Source organism: Lichenostomus cassidix, chromosome Z, assembly GCF_008360975.1.
Source record: "Lichenostomus cassidix isolate B80296 chromosome Z, HeHo_3.0, whole genome shotgun sequence".
NCBI classification, from domain to species: Eukaryota; Metazoa; Chordata; class Aves; order Passeriformes; family Meliphagidae; genus Lichenostomus; species Lichenostomus cassidix.
This window is the reverse complement of record NC_139511.1, coordinates 36,814,349-36,837,048: the sequence shown is the minus strand read 5'-3', so window position 1 is coordinate 36,837,048 and position 22,700 is coordinate 36,814,349. Positions and strand designations below refer to the sequence as shown.

The 22,700-nt window shown below is 37.5% G+C and overlaps 1 protein-coding gene across 5 annotated transcripts in view; it reads left to right on the top strand.

The window, feature by feature from the left end:
• Positions 1-22,700, top strand: part of AOPEP (aminopeptidase O (putative)) — a 191,480-nt gene that overhangs the window by 146,084 nt on the left and 22,696 nt on the right. For all 5 annotated transcript variants that reach the window (XM_085043637.1, XM_085043636.1, XM_085043633.1 and 2 more), the window contains one exon: positions 21,260-21,376. In XM_085043637.1, coding sequence (XP_084899763.1) covers positions 21,260-21,376 — 117 coding nt within the window. The remainder of the gene's footprint in view (positions 1-21,259; positions 21,377-22,700) is intronic.

The window sequence follows — 22,700 nt, the reverse complement described above, 5'->3', positions numbered from 1 at the left end:
ACAGGGAGATGCCAGTTTTTACTGAAACTTTAATTTTTTGTTTCTAGAAGGGCAGCCAGCTTCATCTTACAGTATTTCCTGAGCTGTATGTTGAATTTTTGTTTTAAAGAGAAAGCTGTGAAGAGCAGGAGAATCAGGAGTGTGTGTGTGTGTGGTGGCGGCATTGCTTGCTATCTACAGATAGCAATTCGTGAGCTTAAATGAAACACTATGCAGGAGCAGTTTGATGTATCAGCTAGAAACAGCAAGCAGTTCAGCTCAAGATGTTGATTGCGGTGAGGGTACTTGGGCATTGCCCATGGCTGTTTGTCTCAAAGTGACAGAAACAGCTAGTTGTTTTTTCTTAAAAAGAGAGTGCTAACAATGTGCTAGCCATGCCACGAATTTTTGCATAAGAACAAAGCATCTCTTTGTATCATGCTGGTAGGCTGTTTGTTTGTGGGTTAGCTCGTGATACCTGCCCTCATGTATAGCAGGAGTGATATGCAAAGAGGAGCAGACTCGATCCTCTGAACTGAGTTATTAGTCTAGGCATCCCCAATCCAGTGATTTTGACTATATTAATTAATTGTTTTAATTTGGTTGTCAGTATTTACCTTCCATTTTTAAAGGAACAGTGGAAGTTGTAGAATGAGGAAATTTAAGAGTCTTGTGTCTTGATTTTCTAGCTGTCTTAATGGAGTCCTTCATGTAATTATGGAAGAGCTGAAGTGAAGAAGTGCCTTTATTCAAAAACTGTTTTGAAAGTCTCTTAAAAACATTGTGGGACTTCAGTTTGTGCTTCATAGATTTACTATTTTGACATTTTTGATCATAGTTTTTGTCCTGCCTGTCGTTGCTCACAAAATAATGTTGTCTATGCACAGGATGAATTACCGACAACAACTTTTAAAATTAGAAGTAGTCCTGGACTGAAAGTTGACAGAATCATAACAACAATAATCAGGTATTAGTTATTAGTATACTCATAGTTACTACTATTAAATGTAGAACTTGAAAGCAGACAATAGCAGGAAAACATGTCAGGCTTCTCAGTGGCAGAGTCCTATCAATATGGGGAATACACCAGATATTTTCTCACAGATGGTAATTCGGCACGCATGACATGCATGAGGATCTGAATTCTTCCACTTTTCAGTCTCTAGGCAGTCTACACAAGTCTAAAAACTGAATGTAATGGGATAACAGTGTAATAGTACAAATCCCTTGTGTAGTCCCTAAGCTAACGCAAACAAGTTTTCAGCATACCCTAACTGTGTAGGAAATGCAGCTGTAGAACTAAGAATTGTAGTTGTGAGCCACTGAATACTTTATATTTTTGTAACACTGTTCAGGAATAGCTAAATTAATTTAAGCTTCCTGAATGGAAACAAATCATGGGCAAATCAGATTAGTAGGCTCCTGCAATGAGAATTCCTATTGCATATGTCTATTGCAAATAGATGTTTATCTTAAACTGCTGGTTCAAAGACAGATTTTTTTTAAAATTGTATTTATCTCCCTTGGATAGCGTCATACTGAGAAAGCTGCAGTCTGAAGGACTGTGTCCAGGGAGCAGATGCATCATGGACAGGAGTGGTGCTGACTTCTAACACACTTGGATACACTCATCAGAAGGAACACCTACAGGGAGGAAGGGTGTAGTTAAATTTCTACACTCATTCAATGCCATGTCTTTCAACGCTGAGAGTTGTGAACGCAGCTTTTGCCATATGGATGGCTTTTTCAGCAGGGGCTGAAGTGAGGCATCTAAAGATAATTTCACCTAGCTATCTTTTTTATTTTGTTGGTTGGTTTGGTTTTGGTGTTGTCTTTATTCATAAAGAAACTAGAAATACTTAAGCCTCCTCTCACATTTGGTAAATCTTTTTTTGCATACAAGGTCATATGCCAAAAGTACATTTATCCTTTTACAAAGCTGGAAATACACAGAATAAGCGCAGTGAACATACTTCCTTTAATTCAGAAGCCAAGATTCACATAGCAAACAGAAGGCTCATGAATGTCTGTCTGAATTTGCTCCTAATTCCAATAAGAAATAGTACAAAAATTGGAGAAAATCCCATTCTGCCACTGCTGTACAAGCAAAAATATTAGAGATATGGCTATGTAAATGTGTCTGGACTGGTTTCAAAGTATGTGTATAAACAAAAACCTCTCCTTTTTCTCATGCGATAAATTTTTGCAACAGTACATTACATTTTGGGTTTGTAGCTGAGATGTAAATTGTAAGCCTTTCAAAGTTCCTATTTTCACAGTTTCCTCATGCCAGTCCGGCTGTTTCCAGTTGCTGGAGTCAAGGTTTTCATTGGCATTTTTCTATTTACCTTCATGGCCACAAATAATTTCTCTAAAGCATTTAGAGACACCTAAAGTCAAATTACATGAACAAAGTTTTCAGACAGCTCTCCAGTGACCAAAACATATGTCAGAAAATGCCTTGATAATACATGCTTCTTATGCATTGGTTATGTGCGTTTGATTTAGATTCCGTAGCAGCTTCCTGCTAATTTCTAAAAACCTTTTGTGTTACCAGTTGGAAAATATAGCTACTGAATTTCATCATCTTATTGGCATGTAGGTTACATAATTTTGTGCTCTACACATTTATATTATTTTAAAACCTTTTTATTCTTATATATAAAGTTAGTTTGACCCATACCACTATACTTGGTATTGCCAGATAAGAATTGACACAGTGTGCAGATGTTGTCAGTAATAAAACTCATGAACAGTGGGAGTGTGTAATGTGTTGACTTCAACCTCTACCAAATTTGAGCAAGTCTGTTCCCTGCAGCATTATGTTTTATGTTATGCTCTTGAATATTTTCATGTTTCAGCGTTGCACTGAAAGTTTAAAGTTAACCAAAGAACATAAAATGTCAAAATAAATTTAAATGATCACAGTGTGTTTATTTTAAAATGATTACTCAGACGGTGTTGTGTGCCCCACCCTACAATCCTTGCAGATGAGTTTCGCTGAAATCTGTGGGAATTTTGTCTCAACAAGTACTGCTGCTAAGATCACGTTTGTTATGTCTGAAATACTTAATGTATAAATCTAGTGCAAAGCAAGGCAGTTGCTGCTCAGATTCCCTAGTTTCTAAGAGCTGTGAACAATTCTGGTTTAGACAGTCCACACAGCATATCCAAAAATAAAGTCATTATTAATGTTCACAGCAAAAGTTTGTTTGCTGTTCATATTGTCAGAAATAACTTATCACCTATTTTTTGTTATTTCTGTTTCTTTAACTTTGTTGTTACAAGTGATTCTCTGTCATCCTCTTCAGAAGTTTTAGCCTGAAGTCCGTTTAGTCAGATCTGTTCTGTCAGCATTCATCAGCTGTTGCAAGTATCCGTTCAATGTAGTTTGTTTAAAATGCTGTGTTGCTTGTTCTTAAAGCATTTGCATAGATTTACAATTTTTCCAGTAATGGCATAGTATTACATGCACACCTGTCAGAAAAGCAGTGCAAAACTGTATTAGCATTTTACCTCAGCTCCTGCTAGTTTGTTCTGCAAAGCATAGTTTGTTTGCAAGTTGTGATGAAGCTGCAAATATGCAAAATAATTATGTATCAGACATCTGAACAGTAGATTCTCTTATTATTCCATTCAAGGTGTAATAAAATCTATATTTAAAAGTGTGCTGCATAGGAGTTTTTCTATGTATTTGTTTATTTGTATGATTAAGGAAAATTGATTTATAGTGAGATTCACTGTAAGATTGTTTCCAGAGTAGCAGTGTGTCAGGAACAGCAACTAATTTTAAATACAGGGCCAAGCTCTCTTATGCTGAATTAAAATGCCTGTGATATTTACCTAATGTGTTTTTGAAGTGTCACATTATATAATATAATTATGAAATTGTATGGATTAGCTAATATAGCTGAAAAATTAGCATCAAAGTTCATGTGGAAAAATGCAGAGATTTGATTTGAGCCTGTAGTGTCCATGTTCGACTTTCTTTCTAATATTGTTTTTCTTCTTAATTTTCATTGAATAATAAATCCATTTCAGTGAAGAATACTTCAGTCTACCTTTTGTAAACACACCTTTGAACATTGTTCAAAGATAAGCTGATTGTGGACTACTGAAGGTTTTTGTATGAGAAATAGAAATGTGGGGGGTTTTCATAGTAATTACCAAAATTTTACTCTTGGTTATGGACACTTAACTACTTTTTTATTTGCTTTTTATTAAAGTTTATTAAAATAAAATGTAGTAGAAAATTAGTAACAGCAAAATATAGTTTGACAAAATCATTCTGTAGGTGTTAGGGTGGCATCATATTCTGCCTTCAATTGTGCTTTACTATGTATTACAACTTTGAATTACAACTGAGTTTAGTTGTTTGAGACACAAATAACAAAAATTTATTTGCAGTGTTCCCCAGTTTCCAGAGATGTTTGGCTGTCTCTCTTACATAAACAACAGCCCCGAAAGCCCTTAGACGAATCTTAGGAGAGTTGCACAGGAGGAGTTTAGAAATGGCCTTTGAAAACCAAGTGGAAATATTTTGTGCACCTGAAGTGCTGCCGGCACGTGTGGCTGCCGCTTGCCGCCGGGGAAGGTGTCCTTGTGTGTGCACAAGCACAAGCAGCTCTTCACGGCTGCAGTTTGTTCTGCAGCGCTTCAGCTCAGCCCGCGCCTCCGTGCTGTGCTCTGGCCATACCCTCCCTGGCAAAGTGCACGCTCCTAATCAACTGTCCCGTACACAAAATTTGGAAAAACGAGAAGCAAGGTAGAGTTTTCTTCAGATACATTGAAATACTGGGGGGGGGCTGGGGGGGGGGCGGAGGGGAATGGGTGCTCTGGAAAGTGGTGAAAAGGTGGAATGTGAGAATTCTCTGAGGGAAGAAAATGTCATCCTATCAAGGGATTTTTTTTGCCCATCGTTTTTGCTTCCCATAGTGTTTTCTTTCTAAATTTTGTAGCACAAGTCTTTGTCCCCATTTACTCCCTCTCCAAACCCTCACTTTCAACTGGGCAAAGTGTGTTAATTTGCCTTTTTTTAAAAGCTGAACTTTAGATAAAAATATGAAAGGTTCCCCCCTGCTTTGACAGCTTGCCAGATTTTGTGGTTTTACAACCCAATTTCCTGGAGAGGATTTTTAAAAATTATTACTGGTTTAGGGTTTGTTTTTGGTTTTTTTTCTCTTTCCTATTGCTGTGTGAGTAATTCAAAAACAAAACAAAACTCAGTTGGAGGAACTGATTGTCAGAGAAAACAGTGAGATGTCAAACATTAAGAAGTAAATATTCCAAAAATAGAGGAAAATCCAATCACCAAAGCCAAAGGAAAAGAAACCCAACCAAGCAACCCAATCCCTATATAATAAAGAACAAAACAAACCAACCAAACAAAAAACCAACCAACCAAACAAAAAAAAATTCCTAAACCCAAAATAAATAAATTTTTAAAAAACAACAAGAGCAAAAAAACGGAAGAAAAACAAACAAACAAACAAAAAAAGGAAAAGTATTTTACTGTAATGGAACTCACATTTTTCTCTTATGAATAACCTACAATCCATTCTTTGAAAAAAACAGACAATATTTGATTTAAAGAGGTGGAAGTGGGTATAAGGGGGAGAGGCATTCAACAAACAACTGGCTAAAAGCCACCTAAAAGTACATTTTCCCAAGATTTTGAGGTCTCAACAGCCTGACTCACCAGCTTCCATTCTATCCTTTGCAATTTTACACACCCAAAATCTAGATTAACTAATCTGTTTTACTGTCTGTCCTTGCAATTTAAAGCTGTGCTATGATGTGTGTATCACCACAGTATCACTGGTCTACAGAGAGAGAGCACTTACTAGTGGAACTGGAAACCTGAGCTTTAAAAAATAAATATATAAATGGCAGTATTGTATACATTGAGGGGCCCTTAAATTCATTTCCTTACTGTGAGCAGCAAAGATTGTCGTTTGCAAGGTTACGAAGCATAAGTCAGTAATTTTCAGTGTTCAGGCAAATAAGCTCTAATTGGCTTGGCAATACAAATTTAGCCATGTAAATGCTGAAAAAAAGCCTGTCACGACAGTTAGGCTTTTTGTCTGTCTCCCGTTGCACCACCACTGCTCTCTGTCACCCCTCCCTCCTCTGCCCCCGCTTTACTTTTCAAGTCAGTTCATACTGTAATGGCCGAAGATCCCAAGTGGACTGAAAACAGGGAAAACAAGTTTTCCAGCAAAAAACAGTCCTAATCACTGTATGGAACTAGGGCAACTGTTCTAAAAAAATTGCTTTCTGTTAATATCACAACATGTCTTTGTTGTCACCTTCCTGTTCTTCCCCTTGAGACAGAGCTCAGAAAGGTTCAGATCCTTGTTATTTTGCTCCATGTATATACATTCAAAACTAATCATCATTGTAAAGACAGTGTTTCTATTGGGGCAAACTATTTTTTGACTACAAAGGGTAATACAGAAAGGTAGAATGTACTGGAAAGGCTGCTTATTTATACTGGCTTTATTAATGACACAGACATGCTGAAATACCATTGCTGCATTTGTTTCTTCCAGCCAGACTCCCTATGGCCTGTGCTTTGTGTTGTGAAATCACACAAACCAGCACTTTTCATTTACTGTAAGCATGCAAATTACATAACATTCATAATTAGCAGAAACCACAGTTGCAATAGACTTCTTCCTTTCATTGCTTTTATTTGCATTAAAATTTTATTTACAATAAAACAAGGTGCAATTGTTCTGAACATGGTGAAATATGTGCTGTCCTTGGCAAACCTTGGTGCACTTACTTGTTTTTTCAGCTATTAATGTGAAAGGATATGTTTGTTGAATATATTTTCTTGAAATCACTGCAATAGCACCTGAAATTAAGAATCCTTCTGCAAATGGACACTCTCATCTTGTTACAGAAAGCAAGAGGGTAACATTTCTTCTTTTGTTTCTGCCTTTTACAAATGCAAATATGTTCAGAGGCAGATGAAAAAAGGGTTTACTTTTACTTTGTTATTGCCCCTGGAATTGTAAGGTTTGTCAAAACTAGTTTTGTGTTGTTTAAATGCCAAAATTAAAATTTCTAGTTAATGTGATTATTAAATGAGAGATAATGCTCCCAAAAGAGCATTGAATAAAAAGGGCTACACTATGGAAAGGGAGTAGGGAAGGAAAGAAGTGGAATATGATCACTGAGAGCAATACGTAATTGCAAGGGAGGAGCATATCCAAGACTGGTTTGTGATTGGATTTAGATTAAGAAGAAGAGCTTGTGTATTTAGTCTGAAGAGAAGACAAATATTAGAGACACCACAGCAGAGCTGTAATAAGGTTAAAGGACTTCGTGCTCATGCTAACAGAGTGGAACTGAAATTCCATTTGCAGTAAGTATGCTCTTGTCTTTCGCCCTTTTTACAGTAACAGTGCTTTTGTCACTTGCTTTACCAGTTCTTGGAGTAACTCAGCTCCAAGGGTTGCAGCACTCTTTTTGAGTATCAGTGAAATTCCTTTCATGTCACCTTGCCTCTATTGTCCATTTCCAATTAGAAGCTGATAAGAACTTGGATTTGTCATTAATCACTTGTTTCAGGCATGTTTATGAAAGAGTCACTGTGTTGCAGTGCTCAATCACAGTATTAAAACTCGGTTTAGAGTGTTTTACCTGCTGGCACCAGACTGGGCATTTACAGCTCAGCTGGTATCTGTTCTGTGACTTTAGCGTTATATGAAATATAGGAGACTTCTTTAGAAACAGTTTACAGGAAGAAAAATATTTCTAATACACGTGTAATCAGCTTCCTGTGCCTGTTTGGATTTCTTTTCCAAGATTAACTTTTTTTTTTAATGGTGAGATTTGTGGTTTAACATGTTTTGCCTTCTTTAAACTGGATCTTTCTGGAATCTATGCAGAGATAATTGGCAAAATGAAGACAGATACACTGATTCATAGCTAAGCTGATTGTGGGCAGCAGTTCGCCCTCGTAACAATCAGTGGTGAAATAACCAGGAGGAGAAACCTATTTCGGTGTACAGTGTCTGCAGTGCTTAGGCCAATATAATGTACACACTATGGCTGGGAGGTGTTTCATTTGTAGAGGTGCTGAGTGTGCTCAGTTCTCAGCTTTCTAGCAGTTACAGGTGTGAATCCATCTGAAAGTCAGAGCTGCAACTGCTTCCCAGGTCGTAGTCAATGGTGCACAGAAACTGCAACGTGTTGTTGGAGCTGTCTGTGTTTGAAAATTCCAGGGTAGTATAAAGTGTTAAATTTCCAATAATAAGTTGTTTATTTTTGTGTATTTTCAGGCTGATCCAGCTAAAGTTTTATACAAATTAATGACTTCATTAGATTCTGCAGAGAATAAGCTGCTTTTAACAGATATTGGTATAAGTCTGTATAATATAGTACAGAATCCTCATGTTTTGAGCTACTTTGAAAAAGCAATAACTGTACTATCACTGCAAAATTCTACAGTTTTTGCAATTCATTTATTAAGCCCTTTAATGTCCTTGTGAAAGGGACATTTAAGAGAGCCAAATGCATAAACTTGTGAGCTAGAGTGGGCTGCTTCTTTTAGTGGAGGTAGTAATGCACACCAAGTTAATTACACCTGAGTGTTTGCAGCATTGCGCCCATAAACTGTGATTGTCATGGGGTATTGTTGGTGTAGGTGATGATGTGGCTGGTATCTTGAGATACATTCAGGGGATTACTTTTAAGCGTGGGGAGAAAAAAACACAGCAAGCTAAATCTCTGCTGCCTAATTTGAAAGAAAAGAAAAAAGTGCTATCATTTTGGTTTTTTTTTTAAAGACAGAGCTATGAAGGGTTACTTTTGCCAGTGGAAAATATCCCTAAATCATAGCTGTTCACTCTTTGTTATCATAGCTTTCCTAATTTCAAAGACTTGTAAATGTCATTAGACTCAGGCTAGAGTAATCAACTATTAAGTTTTCATTTGTAAAAAGTAGGAGCTCAGTGATAAGACATTCATCTTAAATCAGTAAGCCACCTTGGAAATTTTACCTGGAAAAATAATAATGAAAGTCAGATTTTTACAATCTTTCATAAAATGAGAACTTTAATGCCAAGTTTCTTGCTGGAGGGAGATTTTAATAGTTACATTATAAACACCTGAGCACTGCAGTTTACAATGGAAACTTAAGGTCCATATTTGCTGCCGCAGCACACACAGTTCTAAAATGAAACTTCAAGAGACTGATTTTGCTAGACAGAAAGAGCTGATAGTGTAGCTGCTTGCCTTTGCTTCTTAAGAACAAGACCCATACTAAGCAGATATTTTGCTTGTACAGCAGAATAGGTTGAATTTCAGTATTCAAAGGCATTCATTACGTACCTTAATTTAGGTTTAAATGATTGTTATCAAGCCATTTCTTAAGTTAGTTATGGGATTGCACTGTTTAAAATTTTTGTGTGAATAATTTGGTGCTGTCACTGTGCATAATGCTGCAGCTTCTTGCTAAAGCCAACTTTCAGTCAACCATTTCCATAGCAGATAAGATTATGAATTACTGTTGAAGTACTGCAATTAGTGGTTATCCAGTCATTCGTATTATAAATAATACTCTGCTGCTGCACAGTCAGCCCACTGCTCCCTGACATTATCTGCTTGATTGTTTTCACATTTCTATGTAAATTCAGTGATGAAGTGCTAGTCTTCTTACTCAAAAAAATAATCCCTGGAAGTTAGTGGGAGCTCTCCTTCCATAAGAAGTATTTAATGAGGCCATAGGTCAGCAAATTTTGCACGTATCCTTCTTGAAGGTCAATGTTCTTTCCTCCCCCTCCTTTCCTGAAGCAGTAGAAGTTAAATAGCATGCAACCTCGGAAATAAGTAAGTGAATGCCTTTTTATGGAGGATAGGCTCCCTTGCTGCCAATAGCAGTGATTTTCTCAAATCTGCCTGTTTACCAGGAAGTGCTGCTGCAGCCCATACTGGTTCCTCCAGGTCTGTGTACAAGGATCCAGCTTCAGCAGGGAATGAAATACCTGGAGTGGAACCCAAAAACGCACAGATCAGATATGGGGTGCTCTCTGCTTTACACATATTAGATCTTTTTGCTAAGGGGAAAAGTAGTATGGAAAGGAATGGCAGTAAACTGAATAATTTATCAGCACATTTATAGAATAAAAATTAACAACTTTAATCTGGGGGTTTTGGTTAAGGATTTATTTTTATTTTTCTGCAACAACTGCTTTTCCCATTGCTTTCTCAGTCATTTATAAAGCTTTGGAAATGCTCAAGTATCTTTAAAAATGAAGGTTGTAGTAAATTATTGATGGAAAATGTGGTAGAAAATCTCTATTTGAAAATGCAGAACATAGGACGCTCTTCAATTTCAGCATGAAAATTTGTCTTCGGGCCTGCTCCTGGAAATCAAGTTGTAGGTGCTTCTATTTTATGTTAAATGATTCCAGGTACTCTGCAATGTGACACATAAACCTAATGGAGGGAGGGCATGAAATCAAGTTATTTTAAGCACTTGATTGGATCTTCCTTACAGATGCATAAAAACCAACGAACCCCCCAAAAAAGAAATAACTTTAAAAATATCCCAAAATACCACCACCCCCACTGTTTGGAGACAGGTAAAATAAAATTGTTGAATTATTACGTGAGCATATCTTTGCATACTTATGTGCATATACCAATATTACAAATGACCATAATAGATTGCATACAATTAATATATTTAAAGCCTCTGGTTTTACTCCATCTGTGAGAGTGAATTTGTAAGGGGGTTTGTGCCTTAAATGTCATACTTTATTCTTACTCCTTCATCAACTTAGTAGTTACTTAGTATGTCTAGCATATTTTTCTATTTCTGTCACATTATCATAAAACCAACATACATTTTGATAATCACAAGAAAGTACTAATTTTGGGGTTTTTTTCAAGAGAGCTCTTCAGAGGCTAGTGCTTTGATGCAATTCTGTTAAATTGAATAGAGTTCCCACACAAAGCTGTAGTTACGAGTCAAAAAACAAATCCATTATCCAGGCTTGAAAGTCATTACTAATGTTGTGTCTATATGTGAAAGAACCGGTCAGTACCTGTGATAAAATAACTCCTGATCCTTTTTAATTATTCCCATATCATCCTAGATGTTACAGAAAATCTTATCTGAAAAACATGAGCAGAATGTAGCACTTATATCACATTTTAAAGTAATTTTATCTGGTGATTAATTCTGAAAACATTTATTGTTTCAACTAACTTTTTGGGTTTGGTTTGCTTTTTTTTTTTTTTAAGAAGTTTTACTGCTGCACATGCTAATGGTGTGCAAGTGCTGCCTCAAGCCACTCAATTCCTTGCACTCCTCTAAACTAAAAAAATCCGTAAGTCAAACTGCAGTTTGGAAAAGTTCATGTCCAGCATGTCTGAGCTTGGCTTATTTTTATACTTAGTTTTAATGCTCTTGTATAGGAGAAATATAGATTTTGAAAGAGAAAATCTGGCAGCTAGATCCTTGCTAGTAACCATAATATCTTTTTAAAATAGCATTGGGCATAATAAGGATGTCATGCAACACTCATCCACTTGTTCTCAGATCTTTCAAGGGCTCAATTTCACAGTATAAATTAAAATCTTACCCATATTTTTAAAATCAGGAATAAAAAGTAATGGGATACCCTTGTTCTGTTCCACATCACACTCATCGCAAGAGGATTTGAGTAGCTTTTGCAGAAGTATTAAGCAATGAACTAACATCTGTCATGTATTTCATTCTCTCATCCTCTGCCCCTGGAGAGGGCTGTGTGCAGTGATGTGTTTTGTTTCTCTTTCCCAGAAAGAGTTTTTTGGGAGGTAGAAATAGTTGCTTTTTCCCCCTTAAGTACATGTTGCTATGTATTTGTACTAGAGCAGGCAAAATTGAGAAAGTTGCCCTACATCTGGAGTGAGAGGTGGTTATACTTGGGACCAGTCCTTAGCTGACAGTGCAAGTTTTAGATCAACCCATTGAAAAATTCTCGGTCCTTTTCAAGAAGTTGGTATTCAGGCTCCTTTTCAAGAAGCTGGTGTACTTTGAGTGGAGAATTCTGGAGTGGAGGAAGAACCTGGCTGTCACCTGTGATCTTCGGGCAGTAGTCAGAAGTGGCAGCCTCAGTTTCATCAGTGTAGGCTGCAGTGGTTGATTTCTTGGGTATTGTGGTGGGAACCAGTGTAAAAACTTGAAAACCAGTATGACAGGTGTATGGTAACCTGTGCTGCTAGAGTCACAGTGCAGTGGTCGGTGCCAGTTAGCTTCTAAAATGCCAAAGTCTTCATTTTGGGATGATGAGGCAATTGGGCTGAGAAGTGACAGTTAAAAAAATAATTGTAGAAACTGATGATGGTGGATTGATTGTAGAAACTGATGATGGTGATGCATCCCTGCATCCTTTATCAAGGGGCACAGTTTCATGACTGCAAACTGCACATTCTGCTCTCCTAGGTTCCCAGCAGCACCTATCTTAGGTTTAGACTATTAGAATTACATGTGTTTTAAGGCTGGCTGATTGAGACTTGCTTGGAGATACATGTGTATTTCTGAAACTGGAGTCCACTCAATCTGGTCGATTGCATTCTTAACAAATGAAAAAAACCCCAAAACCAATACCCAAAACAACAAACAACCAGCAATCAATAAAATCACTCTTTGAAAAAAAGGGGTCAAATGGATGTGATGTGTTGGAAAAATTGTTGTGAATATTCACAGGCTGTGTTGGACATACAGCCCACCAGAGCCAGATTTCAGATCCGAAGAAAATATTGGACTGGAAGTACAGTTTATCTATAAATGTTAAAAGACACACATAATTAAATATGAAAGCCTTCATCACCTATTGTTCTGAAATCAAAAAGGTAGAAAAGAGAATTGATTCTTACAGATTCCAGGAGTAAAGGGGTTAAGAGATGGAAGTGCTGGTTCCCATCTGTGCTTTAATCCTTTCCTGCAGGAAGGTTTGTGACACTGTTAGTACTTTATGATGAATCTCAGACAACCCTTGCTGAAGTGGTGTTGTATCCTGCAGCTCCAGCATGAGCTGAATGGAATTGATAAAACTTTATTCAGCACGGCCATACTGGTGAAAGTTCTGAAGAAAAAGGAAAGTTCTTTTCTGTCTCCTCCTTCAGGTTCTTTCTCAGGATGGCACCTCTTTAAGGCAGATCTAGTACTTTTGTACATGGCTTAACAGAAAGGAACATGTTCTGATGAACAGTTTGAGATTTCCCCAAGACCTGACCATACCATAAGAGAGCTGGAAAACTTGTAGTGAACTCCTTGAAGATAACAATCCTAGCTGAACTCTGAAAGAATGACTGGTTATATTGCTAGGTATAGGCAAAACAAATTTCTGTTTCAGAAGTGGCCACGTGTGTGCCAAATTTTCAAGGAAAAATGTGATACCTCTTCAAGCTGGCCCTTGCTGAGTTCTATTGCTGGGATATTTCATACTGAAGAGCTAGCTTAACTTCCTGGGTTAGTTTCAAGAGATGGTTTTTTAAATTTTCTGTACTGGGTGATGAGATTACTTTCCCACTTATTTACAATTTATCAAAGCTTAGAAAAATGAATTAATTTTCTTCAGCTCTCAGGTTTTTGTCTTGCTTCTTCTGGTACTTATGGGAAAAATAAAGGAAATCTGATTGCTGAGGGTGTTCTCACTGACAGCTGTGGCTCATATTCAGTCATTATGCGTCTTCAACTCTGGTTTTCAGTGTCTACTGTAGTCTGCCACTTTCTTTTAATGTCTCAGAGGACACTTGATAGCCTATTGGTGTGAGAGGATCTAGATGTTGGTCATTCAAGATGGTTTATACTGCTACAGATCAGCATCAGCACATGATGTGGAACAGCTGAGAATCATAGTGTTTTGGATGGACGAAGTAGGAGGCAAATACTTGCACTTCAGCATCTGCTACAGTGTGGGTATGAAATCTTTACACCAATTTCTAAGACTTGGTGGTCTTCCATATGAATCCTTTAATTTGTAGTAGTCCAAGAGCCTGGAAAATAAAATGAAAGGTCTCCTTGGCTTTGTTCTTTGTAGTTAGATGAACAGTTTGCTGTACCCGAAGTGCCTCTGTTGGTTGTGCTATTAGATGAGAAAAAGTGGTCTTAATGCCACTGCTTTTGTATAGCTAGAGAGCACTAAATGCAGGGCTGATATTCTGACCATCTCCCCGCTGCTGGGGGCTCCTGAGATAGAGTGAAGGGATGGCTGAATATCTTGTTGCCAGCTTTAACTTTAGGCTGTGTCACAGCAATGCTCTCTGTTCCCTGTGTACCTAGGTAATGGTCCTGTGAAGTGTGAGTTGAGATGTGGAATTTGGCTTCCTGCATCCGCTTTCTCTTGATGTGGCCATTTCATCTGAAAGCAGAAGGAGCACATCCTGGAAACATGGTAGCAACTGGCAGGGATGATAATCTGCAGAGAATAGAGTGTAGCCTCTTATGCTTAAAAGGGAATTATTATGCTTGAGGGTAAAGTTACAGTGAAATGTTTCTGTGAGAAAACTGAAGTTGAGAAAAGCGCTGCATAACCTGACTGAACCTGTAGTGGAAGCCACCTGTTTTCATTTTGCTGGCTCAGCAGTACGTTAGATCATAAAGGTTTAATAATTTTTGACATTTCAGTGCATTAATATTAGATTGCAGATGTTGAATTTCTTCATAAGTGGATCATCTCTGCATTAAGTAAATTGTGGGAAAATATTTCTTACTAAAGCGTAAGAAAAAACTTTCAGTTTATGGACTTAAGCAGTGGCTGGCCTTTCAAAAACATTACTGGTAATGTGTAACCAGCCTATCCAAAATAGAATGTAAAAGAGGGAATTTGTGTCCTTCATTCAGCAATGTTTTCATATATGTGGCTAGAATAAATCAAACCTTTGTGTTTTAGTAGGTATTGTCCTTAATATTATTTCTGACACAGTTTACCTGCTTTAAAAAAAAAAACCTTCAATTTTGATACTATGAAGAGGAAAGTAACTGGGATGAAAATGCCAGTGCAATTGTTTATTAAATAAATTGGTCTCAGTGTCATTTTTATGTCCTATTAGTAAGGAGCAAGTGATGCCAAATGTAAATGTCCCAGGAAAAGCATTTTGAAGTATAACACAAGTGAAATCCTGATGAACTTGTTGGAGTTATTACTTTTTGAAGCAAAGTTCCTAGGAATATATTTTTCATTATAATTACCAGGTACAATTTATGGGTTTTATTTGAAAATGAGTTGCTGAACACAGAAGGAGCAGTCTGAACACGGATTGAGAAAAAATGCACACACTGGGAAGAGATATCATACAAGTGAAGTTCATAAGTAGATGAGAATGTGTTACAGACTGAGATATTTTGCTTTTAAATACAGTAAGGACTAGTTATCTTTCATAAACATTCGAAGGGGAGCTGACTTTTCATTAAGTGAGAAGTCAAACAAACTGGCCCAAATGAAGTTGAACAGGACTGTCTTTTTCACTACCCACTTGTGAAATTTTGCCAGACTCTGGCAGAGATGGGCTTTCTTTTGCAAACCAGTTCAAAGCAATTTTATGTCATCTGCAGAATACTTGTTTTCCTGCATATTAATCAAACAGCAGACTAGTTCTTTCAGAGTTAAACTCTCTTCAGTAGTGTATTACACTACACTATTTAACAACTTTCAGTGTGGACATTTTTATTGAATTCATATGTTACTTGATATGAGTACATTTTAGCCCCTGAAGGGTGGGGGGGAGGTGTGCCTTGTTTTCATTTAAAAGAAGTCACTGTGCTGATCGGCATCTGAAGAATATTGTTTGAGGTAAACAATGATAAAATCTCTTTAAAACCATTGTTGAGTAAATAGTGTTTTCTTGATTTTTCAAGCTACCAATTTTCTGGACAGTTTGAGGAATGGGGAGTGGTTGTTTTACAAAAGTTTTTGTTAGTTGCAGCCTTAAGAAAAAAGCATTCAAGGTGGTCATGGGGAGTTTATAAAATGAGATTCATTCAGGGATGTGTTTGACCAAATGAGTAAAGGTACAGATATGGGTGAGACCTATAAATCCTGTCTCCTGGACTAGTAGCATTACTTTCTTGACTGCAATTTATGAGGAAATTGAACAGGCTGCACAAGGTTGAATCACTCTCTCTGGAGGTATTTAAAAAACATATAGACTGGCTGCTGAGGGACTTAGTTTAGTGGTGAACATGACAGTGCTTGGTTGGCGGTTGGACTTGATGATCTTACAGGTCTTTTCCAACTTAAATGATTCTATGAAAAAACTTTGTCTGAAGGGAACCCTTCACAGTTGAACTATGGGGTGGGGATTTTCCCTTTCTTTCCTAAGGGGAGTGGGAAGGAATTTGGTTAGACTTTGGAAAAATTTGTAAATATATAAAATCTGCAAATAAAAAACCATTTCCTGTTTTTGGGGGTAGGACACAAGCTGCCTTCCACCAAAGAAATACAGGAGAAATATAATGTGCCTTACAAACTTTAAACATTTCTGTGTAATTTTCAAGGGTCAAATTGCTTTTATTTTGTATTAGGCCTTGTTTTTCTTGTATTCAGCCAGCATTTTCCAGTGCACAGTAGTGATTTCTTTTTCTTTCCCCCCTGTTTTTTGCTCAGTGTAAACAGTTCTTTGCTGTGGTTACACAGACAAATATAGCAGAGAACCCTTTTCTCGGAGAAGAGTCTCCCTGTGCATTTCTTAACCATTTTTGGGAAGAATCGATCTATTTGTGCATGCGAGAGAGGGAGGCAGTAGCTGTAAATTGAAGTGACATCATATATATTACTCCCATTGATCCACTTTTAGACTAGAGCCAGGATAAAAGGAAATGGCATCAGGGAGGAAGTATGCTCATTTAGGCACAGATCCCAGTGTGATAATGGAGTAATAATAGAAATCACGCCACTGTCAATCGGTTGCTGCATTAGTCTGAGGCAGATTTCCCCTCCAAGGAGGCTTTCAATGACTTCATTCAAGTGCAGGCAGGAGCAAATGGGATATTCAACATACCAGCTGTACAACTTTAGTGATTTGTGTCCTGGCGGAGGGGCGCAGTGCAAGTGCTGGTGCTGTGGATACTCAAGTAGATATATCTGTGTCACATTTCATGGCTGTGAAAGGTCAGTAGTCAAATGTTTCAGTGGCAATTTTTTTTTTCTTGTATGAAAGCTGAATCTGGCATTTATTGCATTTGTTGATGTAGGAATTGGTAAATATGCTCTTTTGCGTGGGTGGTCTTCTGGGATGTGAGGTCGATGACCTCTATAGTGCTATAGCATATCTTTGAAGAGAAAAGATTTGTTTTCTTTGTGCTTTTTACAGGTTAGGGATTGTACTCAGCGAATTCATAGTTTTGTTCAAAGATTATTTGTAGAAAACCTTTCAAACCTACTAATGTTTTAAGCTGCTATTGTAACATCGTATAATGGCTTAAATGTCTTGTGTACTGATATGAATAAAATAGAAAGTATTTCTTACTTCCCAGAGATTTATAATACAGTGGATCTCATTTATATTTTCAGTTTGGTTATGTTTTCCTTAATTCTTTCATCCTGCCTTTTTCAAATATAGACCCAGTTTTGATATACCCTATAATTGACAGTTTGTTTTAAGGGTAACAGCCTCATTATTCAAATAAAGCCACCACATCAGGTAACTCAGTTGGAGGTAGGGAACAAATAGTTGTTTAGTGGCAGGACAAAAGGAACTCTTTCAAAAGGCTGAAGAGTTGGAGGAGAAGTTTTACAGTCTTAAGGGCAGGATAATGTATACAGTGCTAGGATAGAGCTTTATAGGGGGGATGATGTTTAGTTACATGGGACAGGAAAAAAAACCTCTGGTGCGCTTGATCACAACACACTAATTTATTTCCTCTTTGTAGTGTCAGTAGTCACAACTGGGGGAGGGGCAGCCTTGAGAAAAGTAGTGAAGCTGGCACAGGTTGGGACAGGAACTATCTACTTTATGGTATAAATAGGTGCTGTTGCAGCAATCACTGACATGATGAAAACCGTTTCTTGATCCTCGCCACATTTTCTGATTGAAGTGATCTGCTTTAATAATTGCACATATTTGAAAATTTTGATTGAGCATTCTCTAATATAGTTCAGGGTGTGGGGGATTTTTTTGTTTGTTTTATTTTGTGAGGAACACTGAAATTTTGTGTTTAGCATGTTATGTTGTTTTCTGCATGTTTTCGACATAAAGACACACCTTGATACGGTGACGTTTATCCTGCTGTAACTTGCTGTAGCTGTGTTGTGTACTTTTTTATGGGTGCTAGATATTCAATATGCATTCACAGAATATGAGTTGCAAAGGAAAGTGGTTTCACAGTGTTTGAAAAGAAATTTGCATTTAGGTCTCTACAACATTTATGTTTAGGTAGCACTTAAAAGCAAGGACCTCTTTGTATTAAGCATAAAGCAAACAAATTGAAAATTGACAGCATGCACCCTAAACAATTTTCCTGGTATGAAAGATGGGATGTAACCGGTGGGCATGAAAAATTAGGATGGTGGTGAGAAAACAAAAAATAATAAGAGTGGGATTTTTGACAGAAAATTCAAGTGCAATTTTTTGAAGCTTATTTATAACCATTAAATACTCTTTCGGCAATAGCGATACTCATACTGTTGTGTTCGGGGAAAATTTTTGCACCCCTGAATGAATTTTGCAGCAGCCTCTGTTGTGAAAGTCTGGCCGAGTTTTCTGTCTCTTGGCTGAAGATAGGTTTCTCTCTTCAGCGGAGTCTCTTGTAGTGAAAGGAAGGGGCAAAATGTAGACGAGAATGTTCCTCCTTTGGTTTGTGTTAGAAACGAGGCGGAGAGCAAACCGCAATAGCTGCGCCCACTAGTGCCACTGCAGGGAGAGGTCTGGCAGCGCCCCACCCTCTGCCGGTGCTCCCCACCTCCTGCCTTGGACTCTGATTAATCCATGAGCTGGAAACGGGCAGCTGGAATGTGTCAAAATAGCAGAAGCTATGGTCTCGTTCACAGACCCACAGAAGAATCTGAGTTAGAAGGGACCCACAAGGATCATCGAGTCCAATTCCTGGCCCGGCACAGGACACATCAATAATCACATCATGTGCCTGACAGCATTGTCCAAGCGCTTCTTTAACTCTTGGGGGGTTTTGTTTATTTGTTTGTTTTATTGGGGGTTTGTTTGTTTGTTTGTTTGTTTGTTTTGTTCCTCAGTCTCAGATCTAAATTGATGAGTTTAACCTGTAATTCTGAAAAAACTTCAGCCTTGATGCAGCACTAGACAGATGTAAATTAAGGGCATGGCTGCTGCTCTGCTGCTGCACTTTTGTTGGCTTCAACGAGATTCTGTAATGTTACCTTAAACAATAGCTTTCTGTGGGTGAATCTGTGTAGCAATTATTCTGGAGATACATTTTAAAACTCAGCTGTTCTATACCCACATATTCAAGCAGCTGTTCTATAGTTTCTACAAATTAAGTATTGTTCTGCTGTCTTTTTAGTTAGCAGGGAAAACTTGCTAAATCAGAAGTTACCTTTCTGTGTGTGGCATTCTGCAACACTTGGTATTTTATTAGTGTTCAGAATTAATTCATTTCCAAGCAGAGTCACTTCCCAGAAGCCACTTCCCAGAAGCTTTCCATTTTATTTTTTAGCTTGTTTCACCAACCCCCAGGGCAGCTGCTGTTGGACTGTGTAATAAACATTTAAGCTGCCATTTAAGCTGCCATTATTTCATTGAAATGAAATATTCAATATTTTAAAATATCTGACCACTTTTAATGACTCCATTTTGTTGGCAGATTTTGGTATCACTTACAAAATGTTCCAGTAAGAGCTAGTAAGATCTGAGGTATTTTCAGTCTTCAAGAATACAACTAAGTTTACTAATAAAAAAATAGACGGAAATCAAAATGCAAAGAAACTAAAGCATTAACATTCTAGAGATCTCTTTTCCTCTTTATTCTGGTTTAGGTATTAATTACGTCAGTCTAAAAGTGAAGAAAATGTCATGTTGCTGAGTTAGTTGTTAATATAGATATTTTAAAGATGGAGACTTATCAGATGATGCTTGATATCTTCATTGATTTGCTGTCAGAGTTCAGGAACCCATCTTATTCAGTCCACATAAACAGCCCTGACTGTGGGATGTGTTGTTGGAAGAGACATTTCCTGTAGCTGACTTCATTTCATCCCTGCTTAGCATGTTGATGCAGCAAAGGGGACATGGGCAGGCAGAAAGATGGGAACAGAAAATCGCCAAATGTGTTGAAAGCTGGAAGTAGTGTCAAAGTAACAGGATGTCTTTTTTCATTAGTCTGTCTCAAGAGTGATAGAAGTGAGCAGGGTTGGTTTCTTTTTGTGTGCAAAAGCTTTACTGACATTCTTCCTCCCTTCCCCCTTTCTCCCTTGGTGCCCTGCAATGAGGAATAGTGAGGAAAGTTTTGGGGCATATGACAAAGTTCTGGCTGATCACCTTGGAGCCTGAATTTCCAATCGATGTTTCCTGGCAGCTGGTGCAATTTTTCTCTGAGCTCTGTTTGAATTATTTATTTGTTCATCCAATAAGCCTATTAAACAGAGCACTTAAGCACTGCCTACAGCAGTTTGTTGGTTTTTTTAGGTTACATTAGGTTCCAATTGAAAATGATAGGTTCTAGAGTCAGGCAACTAACTACTGAATATAAATCATGTATAGGTATTATACTATTTGTTCCACAAACACAAAAAAAGAAAGTATGGATGGTTTGTGACTCAATGCACTAAACTATGCCTCAAAATGTGTTGTTACAACACTTGTGTGGTGGGTCACTTATTTGTGTTGTGTTTCTTTGTTCACTGTAAATGTATCCTGCAAATGCTTTACTATCAGATAAAAATGCCACTCAAAAAATTCTACATTCATATGCCTAGTTGATTCCTCAATTGTGCACTGTAAATTATTATCTCTTTTTATTTCTTCCAAGGCCAAACAAAATGGTATTACTTCTTTTACAATTCCTTAAAAATCTTACTTATTAAACTATGATTATATTTCAGTAAGACAAGCATGCGTAAGATCGACCTAACCATAGTAATGAGGACCACGGAAAATGAGTCTTAATTGTGCCCCAGCATGGTCTTTCAGAGCACAGACACATAAACCCTGAGGTCTTTCAGAAACCAGCTGGAGGTCCAAGTTGTATTTCAAGCACATGCTGGAAGTACACAGGTTATCACAATCTTGTTCTCTTTGGTTTGTTTCCATTTATATTGCTCAGCCAGTAGAGATACTCATTCACATATGGCATTTCTTTTTCTCTTAGCTTCTCCCTGACCAGCTGGTCTTACTTCTGGAGTCACTGTTGGAGGAGAAGACATTGTGTCCTAGAATACTGCAGTGCTTGGAAAGAACATACCAGCTCCGGGAGCAAGATGCTGAGGTAAGTCACTTTAAAAAAAATCTCCCCTAACATATACCACTCTATTGCTGACTAGGAATGACAGAGTTCCACTAGAAACCAGGCTCACTCCAGTTCTTTTTTTCCATGCTTGATCTGAAATTGGATGATCTCAACTCCAGTATTGTTGCATCTTCGTGTGCCTTAATGACTCAGTATTTCTATGTATTTTATGTAGGTCCAGTATGTGTTTGCGTACTGTGGTAGTAAAGTATAGCACAGCCCAGATGTCCAAACTATTGTACATGTACCTCAGGCAGCACATTTGCTCGAGTGTTAAATTTTTCACTATGTTATGCTGTTTGTGTAGTTGAGCCCAATATGTTTTCGTTGGGACATTGTCTCCAAGTGTAATCATGTCTGTTATAGTCTAAAATTATTCCTCCCCACTGTCAGCTCATATTGTTACTCTTTGCATGCTTCAAAGTCTCACTCAGGATTTCGAAAAGTTAGCTTTCCAGAGAGACCATGGTGTTTTCTGTTTTGGGGCATGATTTTAATGGGAAATCAGTTTTTCACAGTTGCTTCTGGTAGGTGCCAATGACATTAATAGCCCCCGAAGAAAACACTGCTTAGTATGATATTGCAAAGAATAGCATCCCAGCTCAAAAGTGCTTTATATCTCTGTGAGGCAAACCAGTAAATATTTATTTCCACATGCAGAGATGACTGTTGTAAGTCCCATGGTTTTCTTGAGCTGGGAAAGTTCTGATAATTAAGACACCAGAAGTAGCGGCTGAAAGTACCCTTGCAATGAGCCTTTGCTTCAAGTGCATAGAAAACAGGAGGGCTAGGGAAAAGGTGCAATTGGTGATGAAAATAAAGAATGTGTAGAGAGATATATATATGTGTATGTCTATATATATTAAAAAAACAAGAGTTAATTATGAAGTAGTGTATGACTAAACTACTGTGCAATGAGGCAATATGGTAAACTTAACATTTGGCTCCTGTGTATTTAAAAACTACCTTGCAGAAGGTTGCAGAAAGTCAGTGTGCCTGACTTACCCCATTATAGTTGGAACTTTGTGGCAATAATTAGAATTGGAGGAGAGAGCAAACTCTGTCTCATTACTCTTATGCTGAAGTTGCTGTGAGGATGCTTGTAAAGACTTGGAAATCCAAACCTTAACATAAAGATCAATAGAACATGGTCTACCTTCTTTTCAGGAAAAAAAAAAAAGACAACATTTCAGTTGCTATTGTTTACTGCGCCTTTTAATTTTTGTTTTCCAAATGCCAGATTTGTTTTCAGTTAGTACTTGAACCAACATTTCTATTTATAGGTATTAGAATATATTTTAAT